The sequence below is a fragment of the Trichechus manatus genome, unplaced genomic scaffold (assembly GCF_000243295.1).
Source record: "Trichechus manatus latirostris isolate Lorelei unplaced genomic scaffold, TriManLat1.0 scaffold00180, whole genome shotgun sequence".
Lineage (NCBI taxonomy): Eukaryota > Metazoa > Chordata > Mammalia > Sirenia > Trichechidae > Trichechus > Trichechus manatus.
Window position 1 is genome coordinate 3,292,455 of NW_004444116.1, and position 17,140 is coordinate 3,309,594.

The 17,140-nt window shown below is 44.1% G+C and overlaps 1 protein-coding gene across 1 annotated transcript in view; it reads right to left on the reverse strand.

The window, feature by feature from the left end:
- Positions 1-17,140, reverse strand: part of LOC101358792 (DNA-binding protein RFX2-like) — a 55,253-nt gene that overhangs the window by 16,822 nt on the left and 21,291 nt on the right. Inside the window, exons 7-10 of the mRNA XM_023741387.1 lie at positions 16,581-16,842; positions 5,910-6,091; positions 4,658-4,777; positions 268-383 (exon numbers count right to left, since the gene is read on the reverse strand). Of these exons, the coding sequence (XP_023597155.1) occupies positions 268-383; positions 4,658-4,777; positions 5,910-6,091; positions 16,581-16,842 (680 nt within the window). The remainder of the gene's footprint in view (positions 1-267; positions 384-4,657; positions 4,778-5,909; positions 6,092-16,580; positions 16,843-17,140) is intronic.

A 17,140-nucleotide genomic window follows, 5' to 3' on the forward strand; every position in this document is an offset into this window, starting at 1 on the left:
GATTAACCAGTAAGCAAGGTATGCATGGGCTTACAGTAAGCAAGGTACACACGGGCTTACTTGTGTTTACTGACTAACCTGTAGTGTACAATTTCACCTGTTTTTCATCACATCTGTGGTGAAACTCATGTGAAATTGTGCAATACAGATTAGAAAGTAAGCACAAGTAAGCCCATGCATACCTTGCTTATAGGATAATCCATCCCTGCCCTGCCCCTTGGGATGGCTGGGGTGACACCAGGGCGAAATGACATTGGGCACTCTCACCTATGTACCGCTGGTGGTGCTGGCTCTGGGCGGCTATGGCCTGCTCGGGCGTGCTGTGCAGGCTGCTGTTGGAGCCGCTGTCCCCAAGGCTGTCCGTCTTCTGGGCTGGCTGGTACCTGGGCAGATGTCACCATGAGCTCCAACAGCATGGCCTGGGATGGGCCCAGGGACCAGGGAACTGAGGAGGATTCCCTTCGGGATTTTGTGTGTGTGTGTGTGTGTGTATGGTAAAAATATATACAGGTAGTCCCCAACAAACAACAGGGTTCCGTTCCGATGACTCTGTCATAAGTCAGTTCTGATGTAAGTTGAATATCTTTTTTTTTTTTTTTAGTTTTCATTATTATTGTCTTTTATTTTCAGTATCTTTATAAATCTGATCTTTATTTGTTTTAGGGGGTTGGCATGAGAATGATAACACGAGCAAATTATGCACTGTGACACTGTATGTAGTACATACAACTAACAATAATATGTACCAAAAAAATGGACAGTCTTTAAGTGTGGTTCATCACAACTTGCATATGTCATAAGTTGGGGACTATCTGTATAACAAACATTTGCCATTTTAACCATTTTTAAGTGTACAACTCAGTGACATTATGTTCCCCATGTTGTACAACCATCACTATTGTCTATGTCCAAATGTTATTCATTACCCCAAAGAGAAACTCTGTATCCCTTAACCAATAACTCCCTATTTCCCCATCTCCCCCTCCCCTGGTAACCACTCATCTACCTTTTGTCCCTATGCATTTGACTATTCCAGATGTTTCATGTAAGTGGGATCACAACATCTGTCCTCTTGAGTCTGGGTTCTTTCACTCAGCATGATGCTTTCAAGGTCCATACACGTTGTAACATGTACCAGAACTTCATTTCTCTTTATGGTTGAGTAATAGTTCATTGCGTGTATATAGTACATTTTGTTTATCCATTCACCTGTTGATGGACATTTAGGTTGTCTCTACCTTGTGGCTACTGTGAATAGTGCTGCTATAAACACTGGGGATTAAAAAAATTTTTTTTTCTCGTAGAAGACCAGTGAAATTTTTATGTAGAATCACAAACATCTTTCCATTGTGTGGTCTCAAAGGAAATTCTGAGAATTCCATCTCACCCATAAAGCAGTGCACAGCCTATGCAGACAGAAACCAGGGAAACCTCAGCTGCGGAGGGACTTCCAAAACTGGCATGTCCCTGGAGCCCAGGTACACCCTGGGAGGTTGCTGGGGACTAGGTAGGGGGCAGGGCAGGGCCAGCCAGACCTGGGAGCACTCGCCTCATATGGAAGATGAGGCCAGGAGACACTGAGGGTGGGAGAAAGGCCAGGTCAGACGGGTAACTGCTGGCTCAGGGGTGGAGCCAGGAGCATCCAACCAAGACCACCTCAGACAGTGACTTTTCAAATGTGAATGACAAAAGCCCGTCCCAAGAATGTGTGTTGTTGTTGGTTGGTTGCTGTGGAGTCGCCCCTGATTCATGGCAACCCCAGGCACAACAAACAAAACACTGCTCGGTCCTGTGCCATCTCCATGATAGGCTGTGGATCCAACCATTGTGCTCCAAAGGGTTTTCACTGGCTGATTTTTGGAAGTAGATTGCCCATCGCCAGGCTCTTCTTCCTAGTCTGTCTTGGTCTGGAAGCTCTGCTGAAACCTGTTCAATATCATAGCAACAGGCAAGCCTACAATGACAGATGAGTGGTAGCTGCACATGAGTGCATGGGCTGAGATTCAAACCCTGGTCTCCCAGGGCTAGAATTCTAAACTGAAGTAGCTCCTCCTAAAATAGCACCCTGCCTGGTTTCTAGGGGTGTTTGCCAGGACCAAATTCAACAGCAACAACAACAACAAGAAGCTATGTGGTCCATGTCTGTGGAAACCAAGATACAAAATGGACTATTGGTTCCATTCTTATCTGTTGGCTCCTTGAGAATGTTCTGGAGACTCTTTTCTGTCACCTCTAACTCCCATGATTGATCGTATGGTTAGGAGTCACTGGGATACTTCACAGCAGCTACATTGGGTTTTAGAGTCACACAGACTCACCGAGTGGCCTCTCTGTGCAGCAGACCGGGCACTAGGCATAAACGAGTCACATGGAGATGAGTGTGATGTGGTCCCTGCCCTCAAAGTGCTCACAACCAGAGCAGACTAAACTCTAGAGAGGAAGTCAGGGGGAGAGGGGGGTGCGTGGGGAGAGGGGTACCCTAGAACACAACCAGAGCAGTCTAGACTCTAGAGAGGGAGTCAGGGGGAGAGGGGGGTGGGTGGGAAAAAGGGTGCTCTGGAAGCCTTCCAGGGAGCTGACATTTGAGTGGGGCCTTAAAGCAGGGGTTGGCAAACTACAGCCTGCAGGCCAAATTCGGCCTACCACTTGTGTTTGTAGATAAAGTTTTATTGGCACACAGCCACACTCATTCATGTATCATCTACAGTTGCCTTTGTGCTACCACAGCAGAGTTGAGTAGTTGCAACAGACTGTCAAGTCCAAAAAGCTGAAAATATTGGCTATCTATCTGGTGCTTTACAGGAAAAGTCTGCTGACCCCTGCCTAAAAAGATGAGTAGCTTTGTGATGGACAGAGAAGAATAGTCCAGAAAATGACCAGGCCTTCCCAGCCATTGGATCAAAACGTCAGGAAGCAGCAGTGACTTAAATATTTAAGGGAGCCCTGGTGGCACAGTGGTTAACAGCTCGGCTGCTAACTATAAGAACAGCAGTTCCAATCTACCAGCAGCTCCTTGGAAACCCTATGGGGCAGTTCTACTCTGTCCTATACAGTCACTATGAGTTGGAATTGGCTTGACGGCAGTGGGTTTGATTTGGTTTTTACTCCTGGCTTGGGTTATTTTGAGTACTTTTCTGGGTATAATACTTGGCTTATTTTCATTGTTCTCTCTCTGGATGAGAATGTATCCACTGTGTGGTGGTGAATTTTATGTGTCAACATGGCTCAGCTCTGGTGCCCAGCTGTTTGGGCAAACATTAATCTAGCTGCTGTTATGAAGTAGCTCCATGTGATTAAATCAGTTGGCCTCAAGCAAAGCAGGCTAGCCTCCAAAATGTGGGTAGGTCTCATTCAATCAGCTGAAGGTCTTAAGAGTAAAAAAGGAGTTTCCTTGGGGTGTGTTTAGACTACAAATAGACATTTTGCCAGAACTTTCTCACTCTTCCTGTTACCTGACCTATGAATTTTGGGACACAAGCCTGCAGGAGTCTCCAGCCTGTTGCCTGACCTATGGATTTGGGACTTGCCCCTCCCCCCACCCTAATCATGTAAGCCAATTCCTTGAAGTAAACCCTCCCCCTCTTGAGATATATATATATATGTGTGTGTGTGTGTGTGTGTGTGTGTATATACACACACACATACACGCATACATACATACATATATATATACACACACATACATACAAGCAGCTCTGGTGGCACAGTGGTTAAGAGCTTGGCTGCTAACCAAAAGGTCAGCAGTTCAAATCTACCAGCTGCTCCTTGGAAACCCTGTGGGGCAGTTCTACTCTGTCCTATAGGGTTACTGTGAGTCAGAATCGACTCGATAGCAATGGCTTTTATATATATACATGCCAAACCAGTTGCCATTGACTCAACCCAGACTCATGGCAACCACATGTGTGTCAGAGTAGAACTGTGCTCCATAGGGTTCTCAGTGGCTGATTTTTTGGGAAGTAGATCGCCAGGCCTTTCTTTTGAGGCACCCCTGGGTGGACTCGAACTGCCAACCTTTTGGTTACCAGGCGAGCACTTACCCGCTTGTGCCACTCAGGCCTCTATACATATATATTATGTATGTACATGTGTATACATAGACATACACTCTTTATCTCTTTATAACTCTCTATCACAGCCTAGAAAGCTCTATAGGACAGTTCTACTCTGCCACATGGGGTCACTATGACTTGGAATCGACAGCACACAACAAAAACAGCAACAAGAAGTGTGTGTGTGTATATATATATATAAACACATACACATATATACATATTTTATATACATGTACACACACATATATGTATACACATACACACATACACACTCTCTCTCCTCTCTCATTGGTTCTGTCTCTCTAGAGAACCCTGGCTAGGATGCAGAGACTCCCTCATCTCTTGCTCTCCTCACATCCTATTACGTGGGCATGGGTGTCCTGGCTCCCCTGGGACACTGGAGACCAGATGTGGATGTGTTTTCCCCACAAGAGGGTGGGTGGTCCCTCCTCTGCATAGGTTTAGTGTCTCCTCCCCGCCCCACATTCCCCAAGAAGTGGAGAAGCTCAATTTCTGCTTAAAGGAAGGGGGGAGTCAGGAGCATCAGACCTGGGGTGTCATCCACCGCCCACCTGGTTCCCCGCCTGGGCCACCTCACCTACCTGGGCTTCTGGTGCACAGGCTGCTGCTGCATGGCCATGCACTGCGTGTCCTCCTGCAGCTGGCTCAGCAGGGAGTCTGGCTTCAGGCGGATCCCATAGTAATGACACTTGGAGTTGCCCCTAGAAATCAATGCCCAAGGGTCAGCTCCCTGTATATGCCCTTGCTAGGGCACTTGCCTGGCCTTTCATTTGGAGCTCTCAATGAAATATTCATAAGCTGTTCCTCAGCCAAACAAGTTGAAGAAATTCTGCACCTGACATGCCCCTACTGGAGAGCCTCCTCTTGCATTTTAGTATGATAAAGGCTCTCAGAAGTCCTGCAGTAAGGAAACCCTTTCAATTTTGTTTAACCCAAAAAAAAACCTGTTGCCATCGAGTCGATTCCAACTCATGGTGACCCCGTGTGCATGTCAGAGTTGAACTGTGTGCCACGGGGTTTTCAATGGCTGATTTTTTGGAAGTAGATCACCAGGCCTTACTTCCAAGGCACCTCTGGGTAGACTTGAACCTCCAACCTTTCGGTTAGGAGCCAAGCATGTGAACTGTTTGCACCACCCCAGGACTCAGATAATCAAGAAACTGCTTTAAAAAAACACTCGCTATTATGGAAAATTTCAAATGAAGACAGAACTGAATCACACTCCCATATGCAATCATCAGCTTCTAAAGAAGAGAACAGACCGTGGCTACCACCACAGCCGAAAACGAAAAATCCAAACCCAGTGCCACTGAGTCAATTCTGACTCATAGTGACCCCACGTGTTACAGAGTACAGCTGTGCTCCATAAGGTTTTCTTGGCTGTCATCTTTATAGAAACAGATCATCAGGCCTTTCTTCTGCAGCACCAATGAGTGGGTTCAAACTGCCAACCTTTAGGTTAGTTGTTGTTGTTAGTTGCCATCAAGTTGACCCCAACTCCTGGCAAACCCACGTGGGCAGAGTAGAACTGTGCTCCATAGGGTTTTCAAGGCTGTGACCTTTTGGAAGTAGATCAAAAGGGCCTTCTTCTGAGGCCCTTCTGGGTAGGTTTGAATCACCAACTTTTTGGCTAGTAGTCAAGCTCAAAATATTTGTGCCCAGGGCACGGTTAACTCAGGATGTCTCCAGGCTCATCCAGAGTTGGGTATGGGTTAGAATACCTTACCAGAAGGAAGAAGCCCCACATTCCCCAAGAAGTGGACAAACTCAATTTCTGCTTAAAGGAAGGGGGGAGTCAGGAGCATCAGACCCATGGTGTCATCCACCACCCACCTGGTTCCCAGGCGTCGAGTCCTCAGGCCCGTGAACACGGAACGAATCAGTTTCCCAAAGGAGGCGGCGTTCACAGGATCTAGCTCATGCTCCTGGCAGTGTCGAAGATAGTGGTTGTAGAGAGAACTTTTGGGGAGACTCACACCTTCAGCAGTTTCATAATTATCTAACAGCCACTGGAGCTGGACAGAGAGAGACAGCTTTGCATTTGTCAAAACCCCCCAAAATGCTAAAATGGGTAACATGGATCCCTTAAGAGAACTACAGGTTTTCCCTCTGCTAACAAACAGGATTAGGAAATTTATTTTTTACTATCATGGATTTGTGTTCAAGAGATTTTAAGCACTTAAATTAATGGCCTACTTTAATTCATTCCTTCATTTTTCAGCCTGTTTTCACAATCTTTGGCTTATTTTATAAAAATCTGCATGTGACTGCGACCTATTAGGTTCTATCTTCATAATCATTTGAACACACTCACACACCATGCACAGTTTAAATACCAAACATAATACCAAGTATCTCCTAAACCTTGCCATTGTTGTTGTTAAGTTCTGTCGAGTGGACTTTGACTCATCGTGACCCCATGTGTGTAGAGAACTGTGCTCCAAAGGGTTTTCAAGGCTGTGACCTTTCGGAAGCAGATTGCCAGGCCTGTCCTCCAAGGTACCTATAGGTGGGTTTGAACTACCAACCTTTCAGCTAGTAGTCGAACGCTTAACCATTTGAGACACCCAGGGACCTACCTAAACCTAGAGGAATAGAATTAAATTCTTAGGCCAAGAGGATTAAAGAAAACTAACAGGACCCATCAGTACCACTCTCTGCATGAAAAAAAACCAGTTGCTATGGAGTTGACTCCACCTCATGGAGACCCCATGTGTGTCAGAGTAGAACTGTGCTCCACAGGGTTTTCAGTGGTTGATTGTTCGGAAGCAGATTGTCAGGACTTTCTTCTGAGGTGTCTCTGGGCAGACTCAAACCTTCAACCTTTTGGCTAGCAGCCGAGCCTGTTAACTGTTTGACCCATGAATCAAATACTTAATTTTGAAGTTAGTAAATAATTTTGTCATTGGTGGCTCTGTCCTCTTACCCTTCAGACCCTTGGAGCATATTCCTCTCCCCTAACAACCCCCCACCCAGTCACTCTGAACACACCTGGACTCATTCCTTCCCTCCCTTTGTCTGAGAGGCTGAGGGACTTGTGTAGCTGGGAAGCCTGGTAGGAGAACATGGGTTAATGAGGTCATACTGGAGTAGGGGGGTCCTAAACCTAATCTCTTCTAAGTGGTATCTTATAAAAATGGAAAACAGATAGAGAGACACACATACAGGGGGAAGAGACCATGTGAGGAATGATCTAAAATCCAAGGAACACCAAGGAATGCCCTGTTAAGGAGGGCCCCTCCTCTAGAGCTGATGCCCTGATTCGGACTTCTAGCCTCCCAAACTGTGAGACAATAAACTTCTGTTCTTTCAAGGCACCCACGTGTGGTATTTTTGTTATGGCAGCCCTAGGAAACAGAGACAGAGTCTGAGTCCTGATTTTATGGGTGGCAGGCTGGAAGGAGCACTGGGCTAGGAGTCCTGAGGGATAGGTTCTGAGACCTACCTGTTCCTCTACCCACTTACCAGGGGTGTTGGGCATGGAATAAGCTGACTCACAAGGAAAAAGAAAGGCTTGGAAAAGACAATCTCCTTTGTATCATCCCCTTGTACTATTTAAGCTAAAAGTCGAATTCTCTAGGTAACTATGTTGACATCAAAAGGATACATGATTATCCTGGCAAGAAGTTCTTCCTGCTAAGTTGAAAGTAACTACACAGAAAACTGACACCACACCACCACCACCAGTCAACTCCTACTCATGGTGATCCCATGTGTGTCAGACTAAAACTGCTCCATAGGGTTTTCAATGGCTGATTTTTCAGAAGTAGATCACTAGGCCTTTCTTCTGAGGCACCTCTGAGTGGACTCGAATCTCCAACCTTTCAGTGAGCACCCAAGCATGTTAACCATTTGCACTACTCAGGAACTCCAAGCCGACTGCTGTAGAGTCGACTCCGACTCATGTGTGTCAGAGTAGAACTGTGCTCCATAGGGTTTTCAATGGCTGAGTTTTCAGAAGCGGATCACCAGGTGGGGTCTTAAAGTCCAGACCACTTGTGCCGCACTCTGCCTAGCCTCATAGGGGGAATATACCTGACATCGGCTCCTGACTAGCTAGAGGTGAGCTACATTCTTGCTGTGCCATATTCTAGCAACTTAGCAGCTCCGCAGAGCTCCAATAATTGCTTTGTGTTGATACGATCATACTTTAAACACCCAGCTTTCCATCCATTCATCACACATTTATTGAGAACCAACTTTATGCTGGGCCCTGTTCTAGGTGCCGGGGACACAACAGTGAGGAAGACAAACCAGAATCCTTGCTCTCATGAAGCTTCCATTCTCGTGTGGGAGAGACCCACCATAAATAAGGAAAATGTACAGAATGCGAGACGGTGTTAAGTGCTCTGAGAAAAATTAACCCGGGAATGGGGACAGGACTCCGATGTGGAGGGGACTGAAGGGAGAACCATGATTTTAAATTAGGGGGTCAAGGAAGGCTCACTGAGAAAGTGCTGAGTGGAGAAAGACCTGAAGGAGGTGAGAGAAGGTGAAGGGTGTGTGGTATCTGGGGGAAGAGTAATCTAGGCAGAGGGAATAGCCCATGCAAAGGCCCTGGGGCAGGTCTGTGCCTGGCATGTTGGAGGAAGAGCAAGGAGGCCTATGTGACTGGAGCAGAGTGAGTGAGGGGGAGAGAGGAGGATGGGGGGGCAGGAAGGAAATGGAAATTGACTATGCGAGGGAAGTCAGGAGGGCTTCTTGGAGGAGATAACATTTGAGCAGAGACTTGGAGGATAAGGAGGAGCTGGCCATGGGGAAACCTGGGAGAAGAGCATTCTAAGCAGAGGGAATAGCCCATGCAAAGGCCCTGAGGCAGGACTGTGCCTGGTGAACTGGAGGTATAGCAAGGAGGCCCATGTGGCTGGAGCAGAGTAATGATGGGGAGACAGGAGTAGGTGAGGGCAGGGAGCCATGTGGCTATCTGAGGAACAGCATTGCATGTGGAGGTAACAGCCAGTGCAAAGGCCCTGGGGCAGGGCCATGCCTGGTGAGTTGGAGGAACAGCAAGGAGGCCCATGTGGCTGGAGTGGAGTGAGTAAGGGGGAGAGAGAGGAAGAAAGGGCAGGAGGGGACAAGGCAGGGCATGCAGGGCCCTAAGGCTGTTCTGATAACCATGGCTTCTACTTGGAGTGACTGGGTGCCCTGGTGGATTCTAAGCAGAGAAGTGCTGTGCTCTGACTTGTCACAGGATGCCCTCTGGCGGCTGCCCTGAGAAGAGGCTGACTGCTGGCCCAGGTGGAGGCAGAGGGCGGTAGGTGACCGCGATAACCCATTGGAGATGATGGTACTGGACTGTGGAGGCAGAGAGAAGGGGTCTGATTCTGGACAAAACTTCAAGGTCAAGTCAGAGAGCATGTGCAGATGGACTGAAGGGAGCCAGTGGGAGTAAAAAAATCACCCGCTACTCTCCTGTTATGGGTTGAATTGTCTCCCCTAAAAGATACGTTGAAGTCCTAGCCCTGTACCTGTGAAGGTGACCTTGTTTGGAAATAGGGTCTTTCTTTGAAAATACTATTAGTTAAGTAGGATGGGTTCTAGTCCTAATCCCTTCTGAGTAGGGTCTTACAAAAGAGGAGAACAGACATGTAGACAGTTACACACATGGGGAAGACAGCACGTGGGGAGCCAGATCCATCTACAAGCCAAAGAATGCCAAGAAACTCTTGGGGCTACAGAAGCTGAGAGTAAAGCAAGGGTCTTACCCTACAGCTGACAAACAGGGAGCATGGCCAATGCCCTGAATTTGGACTTCTAGACTTCAGACAATAAATTTCTGTTCTTTAAAGCCACCCACTTTGTGGTTATTTTGTTACGGTAGCCGTAGGACACTAAGATATACCCCCAGACCCGGTTATCTGTTGCTAGAGAGAATCAGATGGCCAACACCAAAGGCAGTCCAAATGAAATAACTAAACATCCTGCTGTCGAGTCAATTTCAACTCACGGCAATCCCACGTGTGTTGAAGTAGAACTGTTTTTCATAGGTTTTTGGAAATATATTGAGGTGCCCCTGTAGGGATTCGAATCACCAACCTTTCGATTAGTAGCCTAGTGCTCAACCATTTGCACCACCAGGGACTCCTCCAAGGACAGTGGGCCAGCATTTACTTCCTGGCCAGTCGACTCCGTCAGCAAAGCCCCGGCCTACGGATTTCAACCTCGCCAGCCAACATAATCACGAGCCAGTTCTTTAAAATAAATCTCTCTCTACCACATGTGTATATCTCAAATGTGTCCTAGACTTGTCCATTAAGAATGTTAGCTTCCAATCTGCTGCATCTCCACTATGACAGGTAAAGAACTGCAGGGGAAGTAAACAAACAAAAGTACACACTTTCCAGAAACATCCAGGGAAGGCAATGACTTCAACAACGCTTCTGTGAAAAGCAGGTCAAATGTGTATTTCAGAGGGAGCAGATGAACTGATTCCCTGGAGCTGAGGTCAAGCATGAGAGGGTTACTGCTTCTCTTGTTGCCTCTTGTACGATCATTGCTCTGCTTTTTCTCATGCGCTAAACCTCCTAGAAGCTAAAGGGGATATAAGTGTCACCTTTAAGAAAGATCTACCGGAAGGCTGGTGTTAGGGACTGAATTGTGTCCCCCCAAAATATGTGTTGGAGACCTAACCCCTGTGCCTGTGGATGTAATGTAATGCAATGTAATCGCCTTCCATAATGCAATCTAATGTAATGTAATCAATCGAGACCACACCAGTGTAGTTGTTGTTAGCTGCTGTCAAGTCAATTCTAACTCATGGTGACCCCATCCGTGCAAAGTAGAACTGTTCAGTAGGGTTTTCAAGGCTGTGACCTTTAGGAAGCAGATCACCAGGCCTATCTTCTGAGGTGCCTCTGGGTGGGTTCAAACTGCCAACCTTTCAGCTAGTAGTTGAGTGCTTAACCATTTGTGCCACCCAATGTAGGGTAGATCCTAAACCTAATTACTTCTGAGTTTTATGTAAAGATCTGCATAGACACAGAGACACACACAGGGGGAAGACAGCTATCTGATGATGAGGGAGATAGGTGAATTTACAAGCCCAGAAATGCCAAGGGTTGCCGCAACTACTAGAAGCTGAAATAGACAAGGAAAGACCTCTTCCTAGAGTCACACCTTGAATTTGCACTTCTAGCCTCCAGAACTGAGAGGAAATAAACGTTTATTCTTCAAAGCTACCCACTTGTGGTATTTGTATTTCAGCAGCACTAGGAAACTAAAATCACCGGGGCCGGCCTGAGAAATACTGAGGGGAACCTGAGAAATGAGTCTCACTGCCCCTTCAAGTGGGGGGAAGTACAGACAGGTGCTGGGGAAGGTCAGGGGGTTGGGAGCCCAGGGCACAGGCCAGTGAAGGGGGGCAGGGGGCAGTCCACACCTCTACATTAAAGAGAAGAAATACACATATCCCTTCCCCACCCCACCCTGCCATGGGCATTTGATCTGAAGCCTAGAAATCAATCAGGTGTGAGCACCCACGGGGTATTGCTCCTGCCGCCCCCTACCGAGCAGGGAGGATCCTGGGCAGGCTACTCAGGAGTGCCCTGCAGCACCTGCTACATGGAACACTACCAACTATGAGCTGACTTGCTGGAATCTACTCCACCCCTGGGTTGTTCTCATTGTTGTCGCATTAATGCTGACTCACGGTGATCCCACATGTGCAGAGCAGAACTGCTCCCCATTGGGTTTTGAAGGCTGTGACCTTTCAGAAGCAAACTGCCAGGCCTTTCTTCCAGAATGCCCCTGGGTGGGTTCAAACCGTCAAACTTTTGGCTAGTAGTCAAGCGCTTAACCATTTGCGCCTTCCTGGGACTCCAAGGGTAGTCCTGTCTAATGCACAGCAGACTGGGAAGGGAAGAAAATACCATCCTCTCCAACACAGTGGGCCTCAATCTTTTTGGTCTCATGACCCCTTACTACTGAAAATTATTTTGGAACCCCCAAAAAAGTATTTGTTTTTAAGAGTTAAATAATAATATTTGTTTTTAAGAGTTAAATCTATCAATATTGCAGATTAGAAATTAAAACAGAAAAAGTAAAAACATTTGTGTATTAATTCATTTTTAAAAAATAATAAACTCATTACTGGTTGACATAAATAGTAATTTTTAAATGAAGAATAGCTATATTTTCCAAAAGAAAAGAAAATTTAGAAGAGTGGTTTCACATTTTTTTACAAATTTCTTTAATGTTTGGCTTATGGAAGACAGATGGCTCCTCACATCTGCTTCTACATTTCAATCTCTTCCAATATGTTATTTTAGTTAAGTATATGAAAAAATATCTGGTCTTATACAAATATGTAGTTGGAAAATGAGCAGTATTTTAATAGCCTTCACAGATAATTTGGGATATTCTTCTTTGATACTATACCCAAACTCAACAATTATAGAAAAACTGAATACATCTATAACAAATAAATTAGTAATTCAAAAACTTCCCACCAAGAAAAGTGCAGGACCACATGGCTTCACTGGTAAATTCTATCAGATGTTTAAATAAGAATTAAAACCAATTCTTTTTAACTCTTCCAAAAAATACACCATGTTAATAGAATTAAGGAAAAAAACCCAGATTGTCATTTCAATTGATGTAGAAAAAGCATTTTACAAACTTCCACACCCTTTCATAATAAAAAACTCTGAACAAACTAGGAATATAAGTGAAACTATGGTTAAGAGTTCAACTGCTAACCAAAAGCTCGGCAGTTCAAATCCACCAGCTGCTCCTTGGAAACCCTATACGGCAGTTCGACTCGATAGCAACAGGTTTTTTTTTTAACTCCACCTGATAACGGACATTTATGAAAAACCCACAGCTAACATTATACCCAATGGTTAAAGACCAAAACCTTTCTACTTAAGATCAGGTATAAGACAAGAGCCTCTGTTCTTGCCACTTCTATTTAACATTGTACTGGAGGTTTCAGCCAGGAAAGTTAGGCATGAAAAAGAAATAATAGGTATCCGACTTGGAAAGGAAGAAATAAAGTTATTTCTATTCGCAGATAACACGTTCCTACATACAGAAAATCCTAAAGAATCCACAAAAAACTAGTAGAGCTAATAAACGAATTCAACAAAGTTGTAGGATACAGGATCAACACACAAAAGTCAATTGAATTTATATACACTAGCAATGAACAATCTGAAAATGAAATTAAGAAAAAAATTCCATTTACAATAGCATCCAAAAGAATAAAATACTTACGAATAAATTTAATCAAGAAGGTCCAAGATGTGTACACTGAAACTATAAAACATTGTTGAAAGAAAATAAAGACCTAAATAAATAGAAAGACATCCCATGTTCATGGATTTGAAGATTTAATATTGTTAAGACGGCAAGTGTCTATCAGCTGATGAATGGATAAACAAATTGTGGTATATCCATACAATGGGATATTACCTGGCCATAAACAAGAACAAAGTACTGATACATGCTACAACATGGAGCCACCTTGAAAACATTATGCTAAGTGAAAAAAGCCAATCACAAAAGACCACATATTGTATGATTTCATTTATATGGAATATTCAGAATTGGCAAATACATAGAGACAGAAAGCAGATTAGTGGTTGCCTAGGGGAAAATGGAAAGTGACTGCTAGTGGGTATGGAATTCTTTTGGGGATGATGGAAATGTTCTGGAAGCCACTGAATTACACACTTTAAAATGGTAAATTTTATGTTACGTGAATTTTTGTTGTTGTTGTTAGGTGCCACTGAGTAGATTTCAACTCAGAGTGACCCTATGTGACAGAGTAGAACTGTCCCATAGGGTCTTCTAGGCTGCAGTCTCTACAGGAGCAGATTGCCAGGTCTTTCTCCCACGGAGTTGCTGGTAGGTTCAAACCGCCGACCTTCTGGTTAGCAGTTGAGCACTTAACAATTGAGCCACCAGGGCTCCTTATAATAAATTTGTTATATAAAAAGTATAAAACAAAAAAACCCATTAGATGGATCCTTTACCCATGTGGATGATTTTGTAACATCACGCATTGGTCACTTTAAAAATACTGGTTCACTGAGTCTGTAGATCTTACAAATGCTGATATTATTTCATGAAATAACACTGAAAAATCACATTTGTTAATATCATTACCAACCTCACCAGAAAAGTCATTAACTATTGGGAAGCTGGTAAAACTCCTGGTGGTAGATACAAGTTTTCCAAGGTTCTAATTTTTAGTTGTTGTTGTTTTTCCTTTTTCATTATCCAGCTTTCACATGCATATATGAAATGAAATGAAAAAGGAAGACAGAAGAATTGATGCATTCAAACTGTGGTGTTGGCAAAGAATACTGAATATACCTTGGACTGCCAAAAAAAAATGAACAAATCAGTCTTAGAAGAAATACAACCAGAATGCTCCTTAAAAGCAAGGATGGCCAGACTTTGGCTCGTTTACTTTGCACACGTCATTAGGAAAGACCAATTGCTAGAAAAGGACATCGTGTTTGGTATAGTAGAGGATCAGTGAAAATGAGGGAAACCCTCAATGAGATGGACTGACACAAAAGCTGCAACAATGACTCAAACATACCAACGATCATGTAGATGGCACAGGACCAGCCAACGTTTCGTTCTGTTATACATAAAGTCACCATGAATAAGAGCCTACTCGATGGCAACTAACAACATCGACATAAAGCTACAGTAATTAAGACAGTGTAGTACTGGAAAAGGATAGACACATAGATTAAAGAACAGAATAGAAAGTCCTGAAATAGATCCATACACATGGCCAATTGATTTTCGATAAAAATGCAAAAGCAATCCAATAGAAAAAGCACAGTCTTTTTAACAAATGATGTTGGAGAAATTGGTTGATTCAAGTGAAAATAAACCTTGACCTAAACCTCACACCTTATACAAAAATTAACTCAACATAAAACGGATCTAGATGTAAAACGTAAAAATATAAAACATTTAAAAGAAAACATAGGCTAAAATCTTCATAACCTGGGGAAAGGCAACATGACATCAGAAGCATGATCCAAAGAAGAAATTTGATAAATTGGACTCAATCAAAATAAAAAAAAAAACTTTTTTTGCTGCAAAAACACTCTTAAGAGAATAAAAAGATGCACTAAAGACTTGGAGGAAATATTTGCAAATCACATATCTGACGGAGGACTTGTATCTAGAATTTATAAAGAATTTTCAAAACTCAAGAGTAAGAAACAAAAAACCCGGTTAAAAAACAGGCAAATGACTTCAACTTCACCAAAAAGCATATATAGAAGGCAAATAAGCAAACAAAAAGCTGCTTAGCATCATTAGCTACAAAGAAAATGCAAATTTAAACCACCATGAGGAACCTCTACACACCTATTAGAACGGCTAAAATAAAAAACAATGACAAAGTGCAGCAACTGGAACTCTCCTACATTGCTGGAAGGAATGCAAGATGGTACAACCACTCTGGAAAACTGTTGGGTGCTTTCTTATGAAGTTAAACATATACTTACCATATGAGCCAGCAATCCAACTTGTAGATATTTACCCAAGAAGGGAAAACATATGTCCATACAAAAACTTGTACATGAATACTTACAGCAGTTTGGTTCATACCTGCCCAAAACTGAAACAACCCAAATGTCCCTCAACAGGTGAACGTATCAATAAATTCTAATACAATGGAGTAACTCGGCAACAAAAATGAATGAACTACTGATTCGTGCAACAACTCAGATGAATCTCAAAGGCACTATACCGAGTGAAAGAAGCCAGTATCAAAAGGTTGCATGCTGTATTATACCATTTATATGACATTCCCGAGAAAACAAAACTATCGTGATGGAGAACAGATGGGTGGCTGCCAGGGATCATGGGTGCGGGGAGGTTATGACTACAAAGAAGTACCATGAGGGAGTTTTTGGGTGATGGAATTCTCGTTCTTGATTGTGGTGGTATTCTCGTTCTTGATTGTGGTGGTGGACACACATATCTATACATGTGTTAAAATTCATAGGATCGTATTCTAAGAAGAGTTCATTTTATTCTAAGTTATTTTAAAAAATAAAAGTAAACATAGAAAATAAAGTTTTCAAAGCAGGTAAGTCACTATTTTGGACAGAAGTACGGTGGGAAGAATTGGTTATAGTTCTTTCCTCTTGTTTTATTCAGCCCAATTTTTTATATGTAGATGGACCTACCTGAGCCTCTAAGAGGTTGACAATCACACTGATAACACAAGACCAGCAGCAGCATCTTCCACTGATAAGGGTGCTTCACTCACATTCAAAATTTACAATAGCCCGTGACACATGATTTATCCTCCTCTTTTTACCAAGGAAAAAACTGAGGTCCAAAGAGGTTGAGAGACACACCACAGGTTACACGCCCTGTCTGAGGCCAACAGGACTCCAGCTCAAAGCCTCCTGGACCCACAGCAGACAGCCCTCTCCTCCAGCTGCGTCTTACTCTCTGTCCTGGCTGCTGCTGTGAGTCTGTCTGATCAACCCCACTGGCCCCTTTGCAGGGCCTCCTACATACCGTGGCTGGTGACCACCGAGATGTGTGGGCCAAGGAGTGCCTCGTGATGTCTATCCCTCCATGGATGAGATAGGCGCTGGCACTGGAGGTGATGGGGGTCCCCGCAACATCCATGGTGATGCCTACCATGCTGTGGGAGGGGACCACTGGCGGTGACGAGGCTGCTACAGTCTCCTGGGCACTGCCCGGGGCCTCAAAGTATGCTGTGGCGCTGCTGGAGGCGTACTTCTGGGGCTTGGGGTTGTAGGCATAGGCCGTCCGTCTGTCAGAAAGAGAGGTCACCATGAAACCCTATCCGGTTTAAGTGCCTTCTCTTAATTTTGAAGGAATCCAGCCAAACTTCATGGGAAAACTGGAGCCTCATGATATATGGGACATGGTTTCATGGCATATGAAATTCCCATGCAACACAATGCTCCAAACTATCCTCTCTGGAAGTATTCAGCATCATATGCTGACTAATCGAAAACTGATCCTCACAAAATTCTAAGAGTGAATAAAAGGGTCACATGTGGGAGTTCCTTTGTGGACATGGGCACTTCTGTATATTGATCATGTTA